We start from the raw sequence: 15,757 nt of genomic DNA, 5'->3' as shown, positions 1-15,757 counted from the left end.
CTCCCTTCAGGTAGATCTTGCTTCCTTGTATGGTCTTTAGAATGTTAGTAACACCAGGCTCGAACCCTTTTCCGATGAAGACCCCGGGAGTCACGTGGTAAAGGATGATGTTCTGAAGAGCATTTTTGTTGCCTGAGGGGGGGAAAGATATTTGTCTCATGCAGTATCCTCTTTCTTTTTGACATTTCGACACTCAGAAGACGACAGAGAAAAAGATGGGTCTCTGGCTGTTTCCCACACTCTCATTTCTCAGGCCATTGCTCGCTCACGTCACCATCAATAAATAACCTAAGTGGACGTCGGGCCCAACAGCATGACAGCAAGCAGTTAAAGAAGAATATTGATGAGCGACCCTCCACGGATCCTAAGCAAAATGGAGAAAACTGAGGCCAGGAGAGAATGTGAAAAAGGAGACATTTCTGAGGCTGATGCCCGGGCAGAAGCCCGCGAGGAAGACACGAGACCCCGAAACGGGGGGGCAGGTGCCCGGATCCACTTCTACTCACGAATCAGAAATTCCTTTTCTTCACTTGTCATTCCCTTAAAGGCATCATTGGTTGGGACAAATATAGTCCAGTCCCCAGGACGCGTCAGGATGTCTTTCAAATCTGCAGCTTCTAGAAGGCTGAGGAAGATGCTGAACAGAAAGGACACGTGTTTACTTTGTTAGGTTCTGATTTAGGTACGGCACGTGCACCCATAAGGCGCGGGACAGGAAATCAGCCGCGCAGAGCAGAAAACACGAGGAAAGGGCGCATACACTTTCATGTTTCAAATGCCACTCACCTGTTCAGAAAGTTTTATTATAAGGAGATAAGCTAAATACACATACTGCTTTTAAAAATTTCCTAAACTCTTTTTATCCTCTAAAACTTGACAAGGTCACACATCATAACAAATAAAAAGCATGTTTTTTAAATTTAATACTCCACAAAATAGCCTTTATATTTTATCATTTAAAAAATTAATTACACAAAACTTGCGAAGAGTCGTTCAGTTCACAAGACTGTTTTTTCCACTCATTAAGTGATATTACGGTGCACCAGGAAGCAAAACAGTGTTGAGAATGTGTTTTCATTTTGAACACATGTTCCTGGACTTCTTATCCTAAATTCCGTTCTCAGCAGTACTGAACCCTGAGAGCTTTTGGGGACCCTGACGGTGAAAGCGCAGATGCGGGCAGCGCGCGTCCCCCCGCGGGGGCACCCCTCCGACTTACCTGAAGCGCTTCTCTTTCTGTAACCGCTCGTGGAGGGACTGCTCCGCGGGTTTGATGATCTCCCGGAATATGTGGATGGCGCCGTTCCTGCCCTGCTTGCTGCCTCTCACCATGCACGAGTTCTCGATGCAGACCGCCTGGCCGGGGGGGAAAGACAAGGCCCTCCATTTCCTCGCTGCAAGTTTCCTACGTGGACATCGCTGCGCCATTAAACGGCTAGACTGACTCTTTGAAGAGGAAAGCCAGCCTCTGTGGCCAGAGGAAGCAGCTTCGCTCCTCTGCTGAAGACCTTGCAGAATCGGACGTCAGGCTTCTCACCCGCCCCGACCCCCGGCTCTCTGCTATCGGTCAGGCTGCCCTGCGTGTCCTGCAGGTGGTTTGGCGAGTCTGTGACCAGAGAGGCAGAGAATATTCCATTTCGGCGTTTCCTGCCACTGCTCGTCACCCCCCGCCATTTCTCCAACCCTCTGAGGGGACTTGAACCCTCGGACCCTCAGGCCCTGCTTTGGCCAGAGGTGTCCTGACTTCCGTGCCTCTCGTGCTCTGCAGAAACACTTACTATATTCCCTTGACTGTAGGATCCCATCGATTAGAAATGAAGTCATTGATCTAGTTACAGTATTTTTAAACAAACGAAGCTATTGGTGTAATTTAGGGTGCAGCCCACGCTCTCCTTCCTTTAACATGCGTGTCGTGGGTGGTGGGACGAGAATGAGGGGCTTCCGCGCCGCGTTCAGTCCGAGGCAGCGCTGGACCTTCGGGGCAACGCGTGACCTGGCGCTGCGTGCGATTCCCGGGCAGAAGCCCAGCAACCGCTGGGCACACTGGGGCTTCGGTCAGCGACATTTTCTAAAGCTTTCTCCTCAGATAAAGTACATTAGAACCATTTTGTACAGTTCAGAAACCTGTATGTGACTCTCAAAGTTTATCTTGAAAGTCATTCGAAAGAGATTCCGTTGCTCACTGCGATCTTGCTGTAAAAGGCCATCCTACAAATTTGATTCTATATAAAAATTGCCCTGTCAACTGTAACGAGCCCTAGAAACCGACGTGCACACGGCCGACAGACGCGGGAAAGGATGCTCGGCAGCACTAGTCACCAGGCAAGTGCGGGTCAGAACCACAATGAGATAGCGCCTCACCGCAGTCCAGTGGCTGCTATCGAAAACTCAAAAAATTAAGAATAGACATATCATGTGACCCAGCAGCCCCTCTTCGGAGCATCTAACCCAAAGAATTTGAAAACACTTATTCACAAAGCTATGTGCACCTTTGTGTTCCCTGCAGCATTAGTCACGGTGGCCAAGGCAGGGGGACAGCCCAGGTGTCCTTCGGCACAGGACGGGGGAAAGAAGACGTGGTGCATAGACACAATGGAATGTCACTCAGCTCTAAGAAAGTGAAATCCCGCATTTGCGACAGCGTGGATGGACCCTGAGAATCCTGTGCTAAGGGACATGGTCAGACAGAAGAAGCTAAGAACCCTATGATTTCACTCTTCTGTGGGATATAAAACAAAACAGAACAAAGACTCATAGAGACAAGGATCAAACTGATGGCTTCCAGAGGGCACGGGGGTGGGGGCGGCTGAAGGAGATACAGCCAACGATGCTGTGACCAGCTTGCACCGTGATGGACGGGCACTAGACTGAGTGTGGCGGTCACATTGCAAGGCATGTACATGTCGAATCACCAGATCGTACATCTGAAACTGATTTGTACACAACGAAACCTAAATCAAAAATTATAAGCTTATTTTAGAGTAGTTTTCGTGATCTCTGGAACTGAAATAACTAATGCTTTACAGCATAAAGTTATTTATCATTAAACAAATGCAAATTTCCTGAGCTGTTAACACACGGCCGTTTTTGCGTAATTTTCTGCTTTCACACACGTTACGCAGTTCCCTGACCTCCAGAGGCACACCAACCATTACCACCTCATAAAGGATTGTGGGACACTTTCGTTGTAACGATGTCCTTGGACAAATGCATGTCACCTGACATTCAGGCCAGTGGAGAGGCTTTGCGTTGCTCGGATCCGCTTACCGTTCGATACACGAAGACGCGGAGGTGTTTGCCTCCGATGGTCTCGAGCACCTGTCCGTTGTACAGTTCACTGAGGCCGACCTTCACCTTCAGGATGTGGTTCTGCAGGATTAACTTCAGAAGACGCTGGTCCATGCGCAAGGTGTCATCTGCAGGGCGGTTGTTCCGGAGAAAAGATGACTTTATTTAGAAAGTATTCAAGTTTCTCCTGGTAGGAGAAACTCATGAAAACGGACCATTCCTATTCCTGGTATTACGGCTCCTACACTCATATCGTATGTGAGTCAATTAAAAGCTTAAGGCAATGAATTTTAGGCACCCACAGAAATTCTATGAGCCGCTCCCTCAGGCGACGGTAACAGATTCCACGCAGTCCATGTGGCCAGCTTCGTTTCTGTGAGGGCCACGTAGTTTTACGTGGCTTCTGGCAAAAGTTAAACTCTAACGCTGGCCAGGAATTTTTCTGAGAATTTGATATCGATTATTCACATGAAAGACTACTGATGAATCATTGGTAGATTTATCTTTATTAATGAAGAGGAAAATCAAAGCACACAGCCTCATAGGTGGGTAAATATCAACACATGCAGACATCATTATTACAGAGAGAAAAATATTGCTAGGAATTTGAATTTTTAATTAATGATTTCTACGTCACAATTTGGTATTTAGAAAGTTGTAAAGCAGGGCGCTTATTTGTTTTTATAATTATTAAATTATGCCTAACGATTTAAATACGTCTTTATGAAATCACTTTTCTGGGCATTGTAGCAGGTCACACTAATCTGAACACTGTCCCTGAGGAGCAGCTACTCGGGTAAAGCACTGACAATAATAGTCCACATCATAACGTGGAAGTGCGTCATGTTCTCTTGTTTTTATTTACTTGTAACTTAACATCTTACTGTCAAATTCTGAGATGCAAACTCTACCTGTTTATTTTCAGCTATTATGTTGGTATTAAATAAGAGAATTAATTTTTCTTAATGTCCATTATGTGTGCTGGTAATGTGGTCTTATTGGGGAATAAGTGACTCTCCCTTGTCACAAACTTGCCCTTCCTGTACGCTATTACCTGCTAAAATAAAAGGTTTTGAAAAGAAGGACATTTTAATAGAGCTTCTGTCGTGCTGACACACTGCACGGGTGGCCAACGCAGAAGCGAATAACACCGTGTAAAACAGATATTATTTCTTGTTGCCAACCATCGTGGTAAAGAGGAATGGTGGGGCTCTGTTGGGGGCAGGGGAGCAGGAGGGACAGGGACCAGAGTACGTACCGGAAAATGCGTTGTTCACGGGTGCCAGCAACGTGTACTCGCCTTCGGGCCTCAGCGCAGACGCCAGACCTAACTGGGCCACCAGGTCGGTGAACGTGGTCTGCTGGTTCCCAGCCAGCTCCAGAACTTGTTTGGCTGTAACATAAATCATCGCCATTCCAAAACTGTCATCGCTGTCATTACCATCGCGGGAAATTAGTAAATCGGTTCTCGGCTGTTTTCTGGAAGTTTTTCGGCTTCCCTTTTGGGGGTTCGTAATCACACGGCATTTCAGAAGGAAAGTATCCTCCTTCGTACTTGCCACTTGAATTCCCTATTGCTCACGTCTCAACTCTACTCCCGTGAGTACCGTGATCCTTCCTTTGTTCAAGGGTGGCCACTGGACGTATCTCCCCTTGCGTTTTTAAGAACCCTTTGGCATTGCAGGCACCTGGAAACCCTAGAAACCAGCATTTCCTGCACGGGTGCCGCGACCTCACAGGCTACCGACAGAGCCCCCAGCTCACTCTCTGCGTCCCGCGTGTTTGTTTCACGTGCCGTTCCTTACACGACACGCCCGCCGCTCTCCGACCTGCTGTGCAGGTGTCCCGACTCACACACAAGAGCAAGCAGGAGCGTGTGGTACTGTGACTCACCGGAGTCAGGAATCAGGACCTGGTCGATCAGGTGAATGACACCGTTGTTTGTCACAATATCTTTTTTGTTCACCATTTTGATGCCATTTATGGTGATGCCAGCGCCGTCACACCCGATCTCGATCGTGTTCCCTTCCAGCGTCTCAAAGACGGCGCCTCCCATGATCGCCTCGGAGCACTGGAGCGTGTTCAGGATGTGGTACTTCATGAGAGCTGCGGGAGAGACCCAGTCACAGCGTGTCGTGCCGCGGGCAGGAGCGCGGGCCCTCAAGCGCGCTTCCCCGTGACACTATTCCTTGAAAACACAATACATGTCTTATCTAAGGGTCGACCGAAGGTTTTTATTCCTTTTTTTTTTTTTTTAACGAATGGTTTTTTAAAATCTGTGTAAGTTCTTGGAATGTTTTTACATCAACTACAGCACAGAAAAAGGTGAACCCAGTAGACCCTTGGCATGAAATGGTTTGTGTGGTACTGGAAAGAAATGTTAGGTCAAGTTCTCACTATTACAAGAAAGTAATTTCTGATGGGCAGGCAAAAAAAAAATTGTTCCATTCAGAAGGCCTGTGAAGTCCTCTGTCCCCGGAGCCCCGAGCAGTAGCTCCCATTAGCACTCTGACGGGGTGGCTGCACATGATTTGTCAGGAGGGTCACGGAGGCTGAAGGGAAGGCCAGCCATTCTCTGTAGCCAGAGAAAGACGCTCTCTTTCTTGAAGGACATCTCACGGGTTCTGCGCCTCAGTCTGTCATACCTGCACCTTCAAAATGTCTCATCGGAAGGTGGGCAAGCGTATTTCGGAACAGGGCGCGTAAGTGAAAGATACTAGTCACAGCGTGAAGCCTCCTTGGAAATAGGGAGACTGGGAAGAAGCCAAATTTTGGGTGACAGTAATGGCCCCGGAGAACCATCCCATTGTCTCAGCTCAATCACATTGTTTAGCGTAAACTGAGAATTAAAGAGCATTTCGTAATGTGTACAATACTAAAATTTGATCATCTAATATTTCTTTTTCATATTGGTAATCCTTTTTAATGTTGCTACTGATTTACTTGAAAGTAGTACAAAAATGTAATCTTTAGAATATTATGATTTTAATTATTAAGTGAGTTCAAGACTGCATATTCTTTCCAAGACTTTGTTTTTTAAGATTTTTATGGTCCAACTCAAAAAAACCCTTTCGGTCTTTGCTTATGAAAACTGACACTGTTGGCATGGCAATCTCTTTTTGCTTTTTCTTTTCTTTTTGAAATTCTGGAAGCTTCTCCCAGAGGAAACCATTCTCCTACCTTCAGAAGCCACCTTGTCTCCCATGATCCTCTCCAGGACTCCGCGTGGAAGTTTCTCAAAGGCCTCGTTGGTGGGAGCAAAGAGAGTGAAGTGGCCGCCTCGTCCCAGCGTCTCCAGCACGTCAGACATGATGGTCGCCGCCTGGAACACAGGCGCGCATTCAGAGGCTGGGCCATCCGAGGCCCAATGACAATGACAGGCTGCCGAGCCTAGGCTGACACGGGTCTCCTTCCACAGACACTAGAGAAGGGCGCCCTTGGCGGCACACCGACCCCGTCCCCGCCAACCTCCCCCGATCTACGCTGGTCACCGTGACAGTTCTGCATTGTCCGCGTGAACGTAGCAGTATCCCCAGCGCCTGTAATAACCACGAAGGGCACGTTCTGAATGCACTAAATGTACCGGCCGCAGAACTAACCATTCTGGTCTGTGCGGCCCACCTACGATTCATTTCACGTGAGGTGGTTTCTTCTATGTGCAGTGACAGTCTTTGTGTTTCAGGAAATATACTTGTCACCTTCCTGCCAGGTTTGTGTAACAGCATTTGTGTCCGTTTTCCGTTTGCGCAGGAAGAAGGGATGTCAGTGACCCAAGACAGGCCTCCGCTGCTTCTCATACGTACCCTAAACGACGAGAGGTCGTCCTCGACCTCAATGAAGTCCTGAATGGAGGCACCGATCTGCGTGAGGACCCGGTCGATGACATGCACGACCCCGTTCGTCGCAATCTGGTTCCCATGGATGATGCGGGCGCAGTTCACGGTGACGACCTATGATGATTTGGGAAAATCAAAGGGCAGGAGTGGGAACTACCCATCAACAGCTGAGGCTGCAAGCCCACACGCTACTTTTATTTTATGCTCGTAAAATGCACATGGAGGCCGGGGCGCTCTGAATATAAACGCTGAGCGGGGGGACTTACATGCTGCTATGTACAAACGAAATAGGAGAAAACAGGAGAGAACGCAAGTACAGTTACACTTAACGTATCACAAAGCATAAGACAAAGGCATTTTTTCGTTTGAACTATTGCCTTTATTCTTTGCTTTCTTAATAGAGGTAGTAATCGACTTTCTAATGGAGAGCAGTAACTCACATGAACAGTTTACATAGCCTTAAAATAAGTTCTGAGAGAGGAAAACTCACAATTATTGCATAAATATAACAAATTGTATTCTAATAATGCCCTAAATATTGCCTCATCGGTGACCCTTTTTGCCTCTGGAAATCTGACTGTTAAAAGAGCCCTATGAACTTGTAAATTTCACACAAAGATTCTTATCTAAATACACAAGACCCTACATCAGTGGATAGCCAGAGGCTGAAGAAAGAAATCCTCATTCTGTGATTTTTCTTTGATAAATTCTTATTATTTTTCTCTCATTATTATTTTTTCAAACGCATCCAGTACAGAATGTCCTGCTTTGGAACATCCAGGCCTCCTGCCCGTGTGATGGCTCACAATCACGCTTTAGCAGAAATCAGTCCCTGGATCAATGATGTACCTGCCATCTCATATAAAGAGCACAGAGAAAATTAAGTGCAATTACTTAGAAACGTGCTGTTTGCTGACGAGACTCACCCCGTTGGGATAGTGGTTAATGAAAAGCCCCAGATCGTTGTACATCGAAGGGACGATCATGCCGTTCTTTAGGTCCTTGGTCAGCATTCTCTTGCCAACCATGTGGCTGTGTAACGCATTCAGCAACTCAACATTTACGTTGTTCTCCAAACCTCTACGGATATCCTGGGAAAAATGACAGTGGTAGAAACTTACTTTATTGTGGTTCATTATGACATTCTTGTCATTACACGGTTCCTCCGCTCGTTCCTTTCGCGCCGCATTGCCTGGCTGGGCAAACAAAGTTGACATAACTTACATTATCTCAAGTGATTAAGGAATTCTGTCAGGACAGGTGCTCAGTTAAGGGTCCTGAATCCAGTACAGGACTTGGGTGCTTTTAGAGACAAAGCAACGCTTTAAATGCATATTTGATAAAGTGACAGTTTTGATATAAAGGCTGAAGGGGACATACTGTTATCAGATACTTAAATTATACTGAGTAACAGAACAAGAAGCATTATATTTGTAGGCGATATTTGAATTTAAACAAGGGTTTTGTATTTATGCAAAAGCAACTTTAAAGATGCAAACATCCTGTGCTTTTTAATTTCTCCAAAGCAAGTGCCCGGCTCAGCACCAAGGGGAGCACAGTGATGAGAGAGGTGGAGTCCCTGAGCTACTGGTCATACGACAGCGCATGAACATGAGCACCGCACGGGAAAGGCCAGAGCAGGGAACCACGATTTTAGGGGTCAAACGAGGAAAGCCAGCTTCTCAAGGCCCACAGATGGGCCTCGGGGGGGCACGAGGACGGGAGACGCGTGGCCATGGTGCCGAGTCCCGCGGCTGAGACAGGAGCGCGGTAGGAGGCACACGTGGCCCGGGGGTGCGCACATACCTTTGCGTTCATCAGGCGTCCTAAGAAAGACCTTCAGAGCAGGATGGGGACAATCACACGCTAGGCTTTAATGCCTGAGGAATGTGTGGGTTCAGCTGGCCCCGGGGAGCCCCTGAAGGTGCTGTGGCGTCGGGGTGTAACCATCCACAGGCTTCGGAAGGGCCGATATGGCGGCGACGCGCGGCAGAAATGAGGGAAACTGGGGGGTCAGGGGTATGAGACGCGGGCTGTGGTGACTAACAGCAGTTTGCAAGGACGGGAGAGAGAGCAGGAAAGGGTGACTCAGAATCTTCAAGTCTGAACGCAGAGACGGTTACTGCCGGTTACGGGGGAAAGCCGGCAGCGAGCGGTTGTTTGTGGGGAGACGGTGGCGTAGGTGTTAGACACCTTTTTGTCGGAAGAGACAAAGATGTACCCGAGGAGCAACATTAAGAGAGATATTAGAAATATTCCCGTGGGGCTCCAAGGAGAGCAAATACAAGAAACCCAGATTTCGTGGTCATCTGCACTCAGGTGATAGCAGACGGCATCGGAAGTGTGTACCAAGAGCCAAGCCAGCCCCTGCGAGGACGTCGAGAAGACCCGTCCCTCAGGCAAGGAGGAAGAGGAGGAAGAGGAGGAAGAGGAGTCAGCAGAGGACGGCCCTGCGGTCAGAGCCGGCCGGAAGGGAGCGTTTGCGAGGCCCGCAGCCGGCCGCACGGTCAGTGCAGCAGGACGCTACCCGCGGGCACCCGCCTGCATTCTGCCACCCTGTATATATCTTCATGTGTGTCCAAAACAAATATATGAAACTTCTACTAACTTCCAGGTTCACAAAGCAATGCCAATAAAGTAACAATAACAGCTAAAATAATTATATTAATAAAAATGGTGAGTTACAGGGTCCAAGTTGTCCCACGCGTCATTACTGGGTGCGAAGAACGTGAAGGACCCTTTCCCTTCTATCTCTTCTCTCAGCTTTGAGACGTTGGAATAGTGCTGCGTGGTGGTGGCCCCGACGATGCCCAGGGTCCCGTACACGTGGTCGATCGGCATGACTGAAACGACAGGAAAGGAACGTGTGCTTCGGATTTTATTCCAACAATACTATTTCACGATCACTTCACTTTTACACTAACTCCCGCAATACCTTGAATTGATAATTTTAGTGAAAAAATTGGGAGTTATCAATTTTATAGGAAAGTTGCCTTTTGAGTGCTAAATAATGTAATACTATTGAAAACTATTATTTCACATGCCTTTTGTGTATACCCATGTGAGGAAAATGAATTTTAAATTATCGTCCTGGTTTAACATTTAATCTACTGACGTGCATGTCCATAATAGCTCAACTATAATTATCAGTAAATATTTCAGATTATTTCACGACAAAGGTAATATTTTCAGTCATGTTGCCTTAAAGTTCCTAAACAGTATAATATTTATAGGTATAGACATATAATTTTTATAGATTTGGGTCCCTAAAAACATATGTAAGCCTGCTCCTTTTAATCATAATTTCAGGGAAAAAAATAGGTCAGCGTGTCTAGCATGTCTACAAGCTGGTGCAACCAACTTATTTTTATAACTCCATCATATTTGAAAATTAGTCTGGTTTGTAAATAGCATTGCATAAGTGATTATTACCGTTGTGACTATAATAACACTAGGTGGCATAATTAATATATTAAAGTATAAAATCAGGAATTAAAAAGATCCCATCGGGATGGAGGAAAGGAGTCAAAATGAATCGGGTTTATGTAACGGAGCCGGGCCCCGTGCCAGTCCCGCGCTTACGCTGAGAACACAGACCCTAGGAAGGACCTGTCCTGAGAGTGTCCATGTGAAGAAGGCCTGTAATCTACCTTAATGGGCTGCAAATTCAATATGAGCTAATGACGGGACATGGTCACCGATTATATTAACCAACGGGCGGGGCCCCCGAAAGTGACGTATTGGTCTGCGTGTTCTCTCAGCAGCCAGGGCCCACGCGACTCAGAAACGCCTGTCCGGGGTCACAAGCAGGAAAAGGCGGCGGCACTAGAGGCGCTTTATGGGCCGACAGCACGAAGGTGAGAGACCAAAGGCTGCGCAACATCAGAGGGTGTGGGGGGGCTCCCCACCTCCCAGAAAAGAGGAGCTTCTGTTGGGAGGGGAGAGGGGCCACAGGAAGGGCGTGGTGGCCGGCGCTGCATGTGGGAACCGCTGTCGTCCCCAGGAGGGAAGAGGTGAGCCGCTGTCTCCGGCTGGCAGGGTCTTAGGAAACCAGCGTTGGGTCTGAGGACGTCAGAAAGCCAGGGCTGTTCGGTCAGAAGAGAGGGGGCTTTGCTGGGCCGTCGCTCCGCGTCTCTAGTCACGTTCCCAGAGAGGGGGTTCGTGGAGGGACTGTTTGTTCATGGAGGAAAGCTGACTGAACTCAAGCTTCTGTGGCCCTGTCTAGAGCCCAGTGCACGCAAAGCCTTTTTACTCCTTTGTCGCCATGGCGACAGTTCAGGATTGACCTAAGTATCAATGTACCCGTAGGGTGTAAACCTAAGATCTATCACGAGGCTACACACACGCACACACACACACACACACGCACACGCACACACGTGACTCCTCTAGCAGCCACCCCAGCCTCTTCTCCTCTCACAGGACAAGCGGCTCATTTAATTCAGCGACCGCAGCCTTACCTGCGGGGCAGCCCTGCATCCCTTCCATCCTCATGTAGCCGGGGCAGCACTCGTACAACACCGTCCTGCACGTTGGAAGAAAGTCGCCGTTACAATGGAGACTTGGCTCGGACTCGTGACCACACGAGACCGTGTCCGGGGGACGCATTGCGGACTCTACTCACCCCCCGCAAACCTCTAAAGCAATTGTTCCACCAGAAGGCAAGCGTTTCTGCCAGCTGGTACGCAAGGTCCTAAAGGTGTCACTGGAAATTTTAGCACCTGCCAGGGGGCAGCAAATCAGGCATTCTTCCTGTCAAAATTATTGATTTCTTTGGTTATTTGAAGCTGAACAGCAGCCAGCATTTACATATATTCCAGAGCACAGATGTAAATGTGTCTGTGAAAAAATGAAGCTACTTGGGAGAAAATATGCCAATATAATTAAACAAAGGAGACAGTGTTACGTTTCTGGCAAAAAGCCAGGCTTCAAAACAGAAAAAAAATTTTTTTTAATGGGAAGCAAGAAAGAATCTTGGCATATGCTCGGTACAAGCCTTGGCACTGCAAATATATTTATATGGTTAATATGAGATGACATCATACTTCTTAACTTCCAGGGGGAACATAGCTAAGATTTCCCCGGAACATTTTGGAGAACATGTCCTTTCTTACGTAGTTACCATGCAGCCCAAGGATGCCTCATGGTAACCAGGAACACAGAGAACAAATATATTTGGATCCAGAGCCTTGGCATTCCCAGCTGGGCCAAGGTCAGCGCCACTCCTGACTGGTCCCTGCAGCTGTAAATGTATGAACGGCTCCCCTGTCTGCAAACCGATAGCAATAACGTCCGGCTCAAAAAGTGGCATCTCCTGAAACACTGTGAAGCCAAGGAGGGGGGATGACTAGCAACGTCCTGTGGTACATGTGACACTTGTTTACACGGAACAGGTGACCCTTATGCGGAAACCAGAACAATCCTACACATGTTAAGTAGGCATCTGCCCACGACTCCTTTTCCCTTCTGCGTCTATACATTTTTAAAGAATAGTTAAAATGGAAGGACAACTGATGTCGTGAGTTACTGAGCCATTTCACTTAGTCCCTGCAATTGACCTTCAGAAACTCTGTACGAATTAAATCCACATTTCACAGGTAGAAGAAATGGAGACTCCAAGAGAGTAAGTGACTTCACACTTGCTATTTGTACTGATATTTGAAACGAAAGAATCAGTTTTGATAGCCCTCCGGCCCTGCCCCTCTATGATGTGCTCAGTAGCTCACGTCCCAACACCGCCCCTGTGCACGGGGAGCGAGGAGTCATTACCATGGTCTTCTCGGCTGGGGAGGACATTGCCAGCCTTTCTGGTGGAGTAACTTATCCCATGACTCTGCTCCTTCATTTTAAAGTGAACAGCGTGGACCACATGGGCCGCCCTCCACCTTCAAAGCCCAGGATTCAGCTTTTTCTGCTGATGTGTATTAATAGATTAAATGAATAAGCATGCCTACCAAGTAATAAAAAACGTTTTCCAATTTTAAGTTAATCCGTGAACTATACAGCCAAGTTACAGAGTCATTATTTCTTGGCTCCTGAAATAGTAAATATCATGGTGGGCTTTGGGGCCCCCTGGGAATCGGGGGGTTTGGAAGAAAATGGCTGAATGTGCTGAGGAGCTGACATTCAACCCCTCTGCAACTTTACATCTGAGGGAAACGGGCTTCGGGTGGAGCGCTTTAGGGACGCGTTTATTGGTGCCCCCGAAACCCCGGCGCTTCAGATGTTTTCATTCCTCGGGCACCGAGAGTGAGTGGACATGACATGGTCACGCCGATGCTACGCCCGTGGCCCTGCCTGGGACTTCCCGCCTGTGGACCTCCCGCCCCGCGGGCTTGGAACGCGACCTCCGCCAGCCATGGAGAAACGCAGGCAGGATGTCATCGTTCCTGTGTGGGACCCACTCTTTAGAAAAACCCCTCCCAGCTGGAGGGAGTGTTTCCGAGAAAAATGGAGCACGTGCCCCAGGGGAGGCGCCGGGACAGAAGGGGGAGACTCACGTTTTCTTCCCGCAGATCGCCCCCTGGTACCAGTTCCTACAGGTGCTGAAGTACTTCTTCTTGGTGCCTAGGATCTGCTGAAGGGCGCAGACGTTGGGGCTGGGGGCATGGGGGGAGAGAAGGAGAGTTGATGCGCCAATGACAACTCGTTCTTTAATATCTACAGGTGAAGTGGTTAAGAACCACATCGATGCGTGGATCTGATTTTCAAGGACGTGATGCTAGTGTTGCACAAACCTGACTTATGACCCAAACCTACTGAGTCACTGATAAAGGCTGAAGAGGGAAGCGGTGCTACAGCCTGAGAGTAAAATGCCAGCCTTCCAAAAGTTCATCTCCTGGAGTCAGAAAAGCAGCCTCCAGTTTAACGTCATTTCTTTTTCACGTGTCTTATTACTTTTAATCTTAAATAATCCGTCAACCCTTTTAAAACTAAACGTGCCCATTTGGGGGGCTGGGGGAGCCACCAGGGCTCCCCAGAACCATGACAGGTCAGAGGGCAGAAGAGACCACTGTTACTTTGTCTGCAGACACTATGATACACGGCAATTTTCTAATAAGTCATCACAGAAACAAATGAGGGAAAAATGCACTTCCATAACATGGCTGCATAAAAGAAAACTTATTTTTTGAATGGAGCTAATAGGTCAGAACATTCTCTGCAAGAACTTTAAGAGGGTTTTTCTTTTTTTCCTCTTAAAGAGACAGAAGTCTTACTTGTCCTGTAAGGCATCTGAGTATTATAAAAAATCCCTCTAAGACACAGGAGAAATTGCCAAGATCCCTTTCCAAAAAGTGTGGTTGAAATACTAAATTACAACTTAACTTTAAAAGTGCTAAATTGTAGTTGAATTTACTCTAAGAAATAGAAACCGTTTTGCATTTTTACTGAAGCTAAAATTTAAAAGCTTCTTAAATGCTTTCAGAAATTCAGAGAACTACATTGACAGTTATTTAATTTTTCTACAGAACTTAAATAAAAAACTTCCTAACATCATGTGAGATATTTCAAAGCTGTTTGCATAATGAGAGCCTCTAACCATAAATTCTTTAATTTTGAAAATCTCATTCCAGAGTTTTTGGAAGGAAATGGAAACACAAGGAAACTGTATCCTAAGTAAATGCCTTGTTAAATGTTAGGTTAGAATTCTACAACATTCCATAAAAGGCAATTAGACACAAGTTATTCTGAGAGTGCTTCTTCAAGTTTACAGCATCTAAAAAGCACAGACTGCATCCTTTTCCCTTTTCCCCGTCACTTTGCAATGAGGAGAAAACCCTGAAGTGCACGTGTGTGCACAGCCAGCGACAAGGACAAAGAGCGCTTCGTCCCCCCGACTCACCCCTGGTCGCGGCCCCGGATGCGGCTGTGGGCCAGAATCTTGTCATAGTGGCCGTTGGCGCCGGCGGGGTTAACCGCGGCCAGCAGGAGCAGAGGAAGCGCGGGGAAGAAAGGAAGCATGTCAGCCTCTTGCAGGTCCTCCGGCAGAACTGGCCGCGGCTCTGGGAGGGCTCGGGGTTTATATACATGTGGGGCCGGGGGAGGGACGCGGCCTCAGCCGGGGAATCGGGGCTCCGCGCGCTGCCAGCTGCAACCCGCTGCTGCGAGGCTCCCTGGACACGCTGGGCCTCTCTTGGACTCATTACGAAGAAGAGATTTACTTTAACATTATTTACAGTTCTCTTTATTTTCAATACCTTGCTCAGGGCATGTTCATACTTGAACGTTGTTCTTTAGTGTGAGTTAGAGGGGCCTTTCCGTGGAACATGCTTTCCTTTGGGTCCGAGGGAATCTCCTGCCATCCGCCCGCTTCAGAGCACGTGCCCCTGGGCTGGGTGAGGTCACGGTCTGACCTTACCGCTCTGTCACATTCGGCTCACATCAGAAGTGAAAAGGGCCTGCGTTTCCCCCCAGAAAACAAAGGAGGATGTAAGCCTGATGATCACAAAGGAGTCACGGCTGTGGATTAAAAACAAATGTTGGCTGGATCGCACACTTGCACGGAACATAAAATAAGAATTCTAACTTGCTGACCAAGCAGTAGGAGAGGCCGCACTCCCGGGCAACCCTACGGAGGAAACCCCTCCCGCTTCGCTGTTCCCTTTCACTATCAGGGAGCAGATGGGGTTAAC

The 15,757-nt window shown here is 47.7% G+C and overlaps 1 protein-coding gene across 4 annotated transcripts in view; it reads right to left on the bottom strand.

Annotated features, from left to right (window-relative positions):
• POSTN (periostin) overlaps positions 1-15,105 on the bottom strand; it is a 28,466-nt gene extending 13,361 nt beyond the window's left edge. For all 4 annotated transcript variants that reach the window (XM_090258041.1, XM_090258043.1, XM_090258042.1 and 1 more), the window contains exons 1-13: positions 14,968-15,105; positions 13,625-13,723; positions 11,585-11,649; positions 9,810-9,967; positions 8,051-8,215; positions 7,092-7,238; positions 6,469-6,610; positions 5,182-5,394; positions 4,547-4,681; positions 3,268-3,416; positions 1,220-1,356; positions 507-637; positions 2-132 (exon numbers count right to left, since the gene is read on the bottom strand). In XM_090258041.1, the coding sequence (XP_090114167.1) occupies positions 2-132; positions 507-637; positions 1,220-1,356; positions 3,268-3,416; positions 4,547-4,681; positions 5,182-5,394; positions 6,469-6,610; positions 7,092-7,238; positions 8,051-8,215; positions 9,810-9,967; positions 11,585-11,649; positions 13,625-13,723; positions 14,968-15,086 (1,791 nt within the window). In that variant the 5' untranslated portion in view covers positions 15,087-15,105. The remainder of the gene's footprint in view (position 1; positions 133-506; positions 638-1,219; positions 1,357-3,267; positions 3,417-4,546; positions 4,682-5,181; positions 5,395-6,468; positions 6,611-7,091; positions 7,239-8,050; positions 8,216-9,809; positions 9,968-11,584; positions 11,650-13,624; positions 13,724-14,967) is intronic.
• Positions 15,106-15,757: the final 652 nt, after the last annotated feature.

This window comes from Furipterus horrens, unplaced genomic scaffold, assembly GCF_987537825.1.
Source record: "Furipterus horrens unplaced genomic scaffold, mFurHor1.1.pri manual_scaffold_12, whole genome shotgun sequence".
Classification (NCBI taxonomy): Eukaryota; Metazoa; Chordata; class Mammalia; order Chiroptera; family Furipteridae; genus Furipterus; species Furipterus horrens.
This window is presented reverse-complemented; position numbering and strand designations above follow the sequence as displayed.